The sequence below is a fragment of the Agelaius phoeniceus genome, chromosome 1, assembly GCF_051311805.1.
Source record: "Agelaius phoeniceus isolate bAgePho1 chromosome 1, bAgePho1.hap1, whole genome shotgun sequence".
NCBI classification, from domain to species: Eukaryota; Metazoa; Chordata; class Aves; order Passeriformes; family Icteridae; genus Agelaius; species Agelaius phoeniceus.
This window is the reverse complement of record NC_135265.1, coordinates 66,871,731-66,879,515: the sequence shown is the minus strand read 5'-3', so window position 1 is coordinate 66,879,515 and position 7,785 is coordinate 66,871,731. Positions and strand designations below refer to the sequence as shown.

General features: G+C 42.1%; 1 protein-coding gene across 1 annotated transcript in view; it reads right to left on the bottom strand.

Moving 5' to 3' along the window:
- Window positions 1–207: 207 nt before the first annotated feature.
- Window positions 208–7,785, bottom strand: part of ELOVL2 (ELOVL fatty acid elongase 2) — a 51,332-nt gene continuing 43,754 nt past the window's right edge. The window contains exons 6-8 of the mRNA XM_054630544.2: window positions 6,172–6,296; window positions 3,902–4,036; window positions 208–3,274 (exon numbers count right to left, since the gene is read on the bottom strand). Coding sequence (XP_054486519.2) covers window positions 3,146–3,274; window positions 3,902–4,036; window positions 6,172–6,296 — 389 coding nt within the window. The 3' untranslated portion in view covers window positions 208–3,145. The remainder of the gene's footprint in view (window positions 3,275–3,901; window positions 4,037–6,171; window positions 6,297–7,785) is intronic.

Here is a 7,785-nt window from a genome sequence, read left to right as displayed (position 1 = left end):
AGCCCACATTTTTATAGGTAGAGGGCCAAAAAAACTGTATGGAAGCTTTACACTAATACCAGTGAAGGTGTTGTATCAAGTTATGGAGATTGTTTTTGAATCTGATGTGAATGCCCTAAAATGCTTCTAAAAAAGCTGGAGAACAAAAGCAGTCTCAAGTAACCAGTTACCAGCCCAATCTGATGCCTAAGGAGAAGTGGAGACAGCTAATAGTAAAATTTGTTTATTTACAGTGTTATGTATTACAGGAAAATCAGTTTAAAAAGTCAATGCTTCTCTTTCTTCAAAGTAGCGGCATTTTGAAGATGTTAAGACATATCTGAAGAATTTTAAACATACCTGATTCCAGCCTTCATGGCTGATCTGGATCTGCAAGGTCAAGGTCTGAGACCATCTGGTTTTTTCCTTTTTTTTTTTTTTTTTCATTTTCTTTTTTTTTTTCCCCAGCCCTTTGAATTTTCAAGTAAGGCATTTATTTTCTTTTCTTTTGAATGAGGTTTCAACAGAACAAAAGACAATATCTGTGGGTTTGATTGCCATAGTAAACTTTAACACTTAGCACAGCTGACGCTTTCCACCTTGATAGTCAAATGCATGCTTTGCCATCAAAAGATTATGGACTCCACTCGGCCTAAAATCCATGCTGGGCCACACAACCCTTGTGTTGCCTGCCTTAGATGAAGGGTCCAGCTCATTGCTTTGTTCACTATCTTGTCAGCTCCTTCAAATTCCTCTGCCTTTACCTGGGCTTCCAGTATTAAACTGATTTCTACAGAGCTCTGAAGCTCTCCCTTTACTCAGGGCTGTGTAAAACACCCTCAGTCAAACCCAGTAATTTCTTACGTCTTGGAATTTTTACAGTATCAATCAGAAATGCCTGTAAAGGTTCTGGAAGGGCCAGAGAGCAATAGCATATGCATACAGTGTCCAGGCTTTTGTGAATGCACGGTTCTTGGCTTTTTTTGTTCGGATTTTGTCTTTTGGGTGGCTGCTTTCCCCCTTATTGAGCGTTAAATAAAACAAAACACTGACTTTCAGTAAGTGAGGTTTCATGACCATCTTCATGAGGAGGGGAGCAAATGTGAATATGCACCAGTTACATCTAGGCTGGTGTGGTGGTGTAAAAGTGTTTGAATATTGCAGTTATTTTGGTCACCCAGTTCATGATGATGAAGTTCAGCAGTCAGGCTGCTAAGAGGTACTGTTTCTGCTGTAGCATTTTGGGAATTTCTGTTTTCTGCTGGAGCAGAAAAGTTTTGTCCACATTGCAATGGAGCTGGAACTGCCTGGAGACAGATGGCATTCAATGGGACTTACAAGCACACAGTCAAGCAGAATTCTGACACAAGACACCCTTCTTCATGCCCTTTTCTCCTCTTGCTTTTACTGGACAACCCCATCTGTTCTTCTTCCCCTACTGTACCACTTCCTCAGCTTCTTTCCTTCCTATCCACGAGCCCTCAGGTCTGTGGTCTCTCCTGGTGAGGCTGGCTGCCCTGTATCCATACTGCTCCCTGGGATAAACCTTCCTCCTGCCTTTATGCCTGCAGTCTCCAAGACCTCCTGACAGCAGATCATCTAAATGGGGATATCTGGAGGGGATAACTGACCCTCTAGAAGTGGAGAAAAATTGGACAGGAGGATTTGGGACAGCCTCTTCTACATGTGGGCCTTCTTTGGCTGCTTGGGCCCTCTGTGTTGGCTAGGTATGTGTTTTGTCCTCCTCCTGCCATGGGACTCTGCAGGGTGACAGGAGTGAGAGGACATATTTCCTTTATGGAACTGCTTCAGTTCAAGGGACTTGCCGGGCTGGAGTGACTCTAAAAGTTGTTTTTGTCAAGAGAATTTTATACACAAGAATGGAAGAGATCCGAACTACTTCACTGTGAGGAAAAAAAAGTCTGTGTCTATTTTTAGTAGAGGAAATTAAGTGGGCCAAATGAGAAATGGGTGAGGGCAGACTCATGAAATTAACTCTGGATATTCTTCATTTCTAAGCATTTAAGTGGGGGTAAATGCAGTGAACTGAAGCAACAGAGATGGTGATGGACTGTTGGGAGACACCTTTATAGCTGCAGACAGCAGAAGCTGTCTGCAGCTTGTGCCTCAGTCCCATCTGTTTCTCCAGCTAGAGACCAGTCTGAGTAAGGTCCACCTGCCACAGAAACTCCTGTATAACCTGCTTGGCTCATTGCTGAACTCACAAATTTTCTGCATCTTCTAGTCTATTAATATGTAGCATGACAGTTTGCTTTGAATTAGCAGTGTTTGTATAGGATTAACTTTACACACATTTACACTCAAGGGATTTATCTGCCTTAGGTTTACATGACCCTATTTCTTTCAAAATCCATTTACCTAGAACTTCTGTTAAGTTAGCACATCCAAAGTGACTTGTTTTGCTCTATGTTCAGAATTCCATTCTGGGCAGTGCCAGGGACTACCAGCCCAGCCTCCTGAAACAGAAAGCTCCTGCCAGCCTTCCTGGCATTTGAATCAGGTTGCACTTGTGTAAAGCAAGTGACTGTGAAGCCACAACTGCCTGAAAACTATGGGATGGTGCACCTGGGCTTTGCCCTCTATCATGTCCTTCCCCAGGGCTCCCACAAGATCAAATCCTACCTTGCTAGTGTGCTTTGGGGAATTGCTGAGAAGAAGAAAAGAGGGGTATGGTGATGGAAGAGGTACAATTCTCACCTTTCCTGCCCCCCCTCCTTTATTTTCCTGGCCTTGGCTGCAGTTCAGCTGGATGTACTGGGTGCACTGTGAAGCCTTGCCTCAAGACCTCTCACATGCACAGAAAGTGCTCACCATGTTAGTCTGAACAGAGTCCTAACCTTTTGAAGGCATTGATGGATTTATCCATCAAGTGTTTCATAAGGCGTTTTTGTGTCAGCATTAGAGATCAGAAAGGTTTTCTTTTTCATATGAGAAAGATCTTGGCTTTCTTTGTTCTGATGTTGATCTTTGACGAGACAAGTAATTCTACTCATTTTGTTAAAACCTAAATAGAAGTACATTAATAAGTGTCTGGTACAAAGAACTGATAAATGTAATCAAATAGGTTTTAAGCTAAAGCTTGTAATTCAGTCTTTTTTCTTCTTTTTCTCTTTAGAAAAAAACAAAAACATAGGAAACACTATACTTATTGTGCCTTCTTATTATTCTGCAATCCGTTGGCAGCAGCAAAGTAGTCCTTATGGAAACCATTCTTGATTTCTGTTGTGGCAGGGGTTTCCTTTACAGCTGTTCTTGAAGGTGCTTTCCGGTATGTCTATAAAAGCAAAATCCAAAATAAATATTTGGACTAGTTTAAAGCCTGCCAAAACAGTGCTTATGGTTAATTGTAAATGGAGCTTGTCTGCTGTTTGTTGATGCAGACATATGTATTTGCTTCAGACTGCATTAGGAGTATAGTAGCCTTTTCACTGCTGTGCGTGATTTTACTTTACTAGCCTTACTGTAATACTTCTCAATGTCAAAAGAGATTTCAAGCCTTGTACACTAAAAGCTTTATGTATGTAAGCAGGCTAGAGCACTCCCTGCTAAAGATGTTGAAGTAAACAAGGCAAAGACAGGGCTCTTTTTTTTTTCCCTAAGGAGGAGAAAGACTCAAAAATTTGCCCACCAAAGCAAATTCAGGCATCCTATGTACTAAATGCAGTACCTGACCTGCTATACAAGTGCAGAAGAGTTGAGCTGCAATGAGGAGGTCATCACTACTGAGTAACTCTCTCTCTCAGACATGACTGTATCTGTTATTCTTAAATGATGTATGTATTTTAAGACTAACATATTTTAAGCACTCATGGTCATTCTACATCTGAGTCCACCCAGACTGCTATCCAAAAAGTTCTGTTTTCCCCCATCTTTGTCAGAGAGCTCTCAGAAGACTGCTTACCTTAATGTAGAAGTTGATGAAGAGGATGACTAGTGTGGCCATGTAGGAGGACTGGAACATGAGGCAGCCAAATGGGAATCCACATGGCTTCACAGCTGCGCTGAGGGTGTGCACAACAGTGAGCAGAAACTGGATCTGTGGAGAGAAGATATGCAGGTGTATTTGCTGAGAAGAGGTCAGTGCTAGCTTAATCAGACACAGCAATGTCCCCTGGTCCTGCTCCATAAAAGTTTGAGTACTCTTGAAAAGTATCCCTTTATAACCTCTGAATGCATTGCGGGGGTTAAGTTAAAATGGTGCTCTTGTGAAATTAAATAAAATCCTAAGGGGTCAGAGGTTTCTAAAAGTAAGGTTATAGGTCTAGTTGACAAAAGGGAAGCTTTTTTCCCTCTGAGATTTAGTAGATTTTGTTCTATCTTCCAGTCCTTGTGACAGGTACAGTTGTTGTCTCTGTTGCTGGGCAGAAACTGGAGGAAACTCTGAAGATTCCTGGCAATAGCTTTAGAAGTCTGAGCAGAAAATGCAAAACTCAGGTCCAAGGAGTTCAGATAGGTTATCACTTGCATTAATGGAGTTAAGGAGGGGGCAAAGGAAGCAAAAATGAGACAGGGAAGAAACTGCAGAGACTTTTCTGTATTTAGAACTGTCAGCCATAGCCCACACTGATTCTCCTCAGCCAAATAAGTGTCCCCTCAAACCAGTGTACTGAGGTGCATTTCCAGCACTGCAGTGTTTCACCTGCAGGGATGGTCTCAGAGAAGCAGTTCTTGCTAAGCAAATTTCTACACAGGCATTTTAAAGCTCACTGCAAAAATCTCAACTTCCAAATAATATGAACAGGCTCTAAGATAAAAAAAGTAAAAGAAACTTTATTTCATATCAAGCCTTATATCTTGTTGATAGAAGCTTTTGATGTGGCTCAGCTCCCCAGGTACAGCAACAGGTGGAACAGACTTTTAGTAATCAGTCAATTTCTGTATCGCCTAAAGTTTGTTTACATCATTTTGCAGTTGTACCACTGTGTCATGGGTTAACCTGGCTTGGCTGCCAGCTGCCCACCCAGCAGCTCTCTCCCTTCTTCTCCTCAGTAGAGCAGGGGGAGAAAATAGGATGAAAAGAGTTTATGGATTGAGATAAAGTTAGGGAGGGTAATCGATAAAACTTACCTATTACTGTTATAAACAAATTAGACTTGAGTTAAGGATGATTAGTTTCAAGTGCTGCCAATTAATAACACAGAAGGATAGCAAGAAATAAAATTAAAACCACCTTCCTCTAAACCCCTGTTTCTTCTGAAGCTCAACTTCACTTCTGAACTTCTCTACTTCCTTCCATGTGGTGCAGGGGGATGGGGTTTGTAGTCAGCCCCTATTGCTTTGGCTTTGCTGTTCCTTTCTCCTCACACTCTTTCCCTGCTTCAGTGTGGGGTCCCTCCTATGAGAGAGAGTTCCAATGTGGGTATTTCCCATGAGCTGCAGTTCTCCACAAGTTGCCCCAGCATGGGTCCCTTCCTTCAGGGTCCAGTCCTTCAGGAACAGGCTTTTCCTATGTGGGCCCCCATGGGGTCACAGATTTTGCCAGCCAGCCTGCTCCAGGGTGGGCTCCTCTCTCCATGGGTCCATAGGAGCCTATTTCCCCACTGGCTGTATCTTCCTTCAGGGCAGACATGTCCATTGCTGCAGCGTGGGGTCCTCCATGGGCTGCAGGGGAACAGCTTCACCAGCATCTTCACCATAGGCTGCAGGGGAGTTTTTGGTGCTAATTCCCTCCTTCTGTTCCAACCTGGGTAATTGCAGGGCTTCTCACATTTCCTGTCTTCTCTCTCAGCTGCTGTGCTATGTTTTTCACCCTTGAATAAATACAATATCATGGAGGTGCTCCCAGCCTTGCTGATGGCTCAGCTTTGGCCAGCAGGGGAGTCTGTCTTGGAGCTGGCTCTGTCAGACATTTTTTGTGACTTTTAAATCAGTTTTTTCCACAATTAAGGAGCAGTCATTTTCTATGCAATGGTTCAAAACTAACAGAATTTTGTGGACTAAAGAGTTTCTACTGTTTGTTTTCTACAGAAAACACTTCTGAACGTAATTTCCTTCATTAAATTTTATCAAGCTGCACTAGTGACTCATGCTGTATGATAGTTTAGTTTAGATAGTTCAATTCTAACTGGGTTAATTGTGTAAATAACAATGTTTACCTATAGTTCATTTAGTTCTCTCTCACATTTTGAAGGATTTCTGGTAATTAAAAATGAGAGTAAAACAGATACATACCAGTTGTGCCTGAGTGAGGTATTTCTTCCACCAGAGATATTTGCGCATGGAAGGGATGACTGACAGTCCATAGTAAGAATACATAAGCACGTGGATAAAGCTATTCAAAGTGGGTCCAAAGAAGCCTACAAAAATCCATTAGGGAAAAATAATTAAGTACCAACTGCTAAAAAGTGAGAGAGGATATTATTGCTCGTTGTATTGCTTCTATATTGAATCTCTTGCAAATGTAAGTGTTCCTGTAGGGGGATAGAATATAAGAAAATAAAGATAGTGTAGAAAGTAATCCTACCCCTAAGGAGTTGCAGCTGGGCCAATTATTAAAGATTAGGAGCAGGCCTGACTTTAACAGGCCACAGCTGTAACCCATGAGAAGAAGAGTGCTATACAAGAGTGGGTTGGCTGCTTTGTGAAGAAGAAAGAGGCAGTGCTCTGAGGAGCTGCCTGTGAGAAACACCAAGAAGGTGTGAAACTCTTCTGATAAGTAGACAACAGTATGGAATCCCTGCAATAAGATGACAACATATTCCTTCCATGCTTATTTCTTGCTAAAGACATTCCTGATGTGTAGAGGTGCTCTCCTAGGGACAACTGAAAAACCAAACGGTACTTCCTAGAGGGTTGTTCTTATGCTGAATTTTGTCTTTTTATCTGGTATTTTTCTTCTCCTCTACTTTTTCTTATTCTGTAGTTTACAGGCTATTTTTCCCCTCTCCTAAAGCTCTTCTTGCTGAGTCTTTCCATTATTCCTGTAAGCTTTAAACAATGCTGCTGATGTCTTTGCTGCTGGTATGTAGCTTAGGACCCTGGGAGGCTTCTGTACTCCTGCTCTCTGATGCAGTAGCAAGGGCTTTACTCTGAATTAAACCAGCCTTTTGTGCCTGTGCTTGATCACCACTCTTGTTTTCTTCATTGACTCTTCTGCTAGATGCACGTTTATAGAATTTCATCCCCGATAATACCTTGCTGCTCTTATTAGTTACATTTAGTGAATACTAGTTCTAGAGGAAATTAATTATCCTCTGTACTTTGCAGACTGTGGAGAAGCAGCAGCACTACTCTCTGCTGTGTGCTTGTGAGTTTGATGGCAGTGCTACAACTACAAGAGGGACTCACCAGTTGTTCTGATTTTGCCACTGATTAATTACTTAGCTGCTGGTTTAATTACAGTAGTGCAGCACTAGCGTAAAGCATGGGGACCACACATTACAAAGCACGAACCCCCACTGATTTGTTTACACCTCTAGAAATAGCTCCTAATCACTATGAAATCTCTGATCCCTGCTTCCAACTCTAATGCTGATTTACTTTGACTTTTTGCTGTCCACAGTAAGTGCCAACAAATGTGAATTCTGCTTTTAGCTCCAAAAAAGACCTGCACAAGTTTCTTTACAAACGTTGCAATGGGCTGAGGTAACTCACTCTAATAGGTTGCAGGAAAACTGGGTTTTTTCTCAATTTTGAAAGCAGTTCCACAGGAAGCCTCTAGCTGTGTGAAGCCCTGGAAAAGTGTGCCTGTTGTGAGACAGCTGAAGTAGTTCTCTGCTGTTTGGACTTATACAAATGCCAAGTGACCAGCCTGTGGTACCATAGATCCCTTCCTAACAGGGAAGA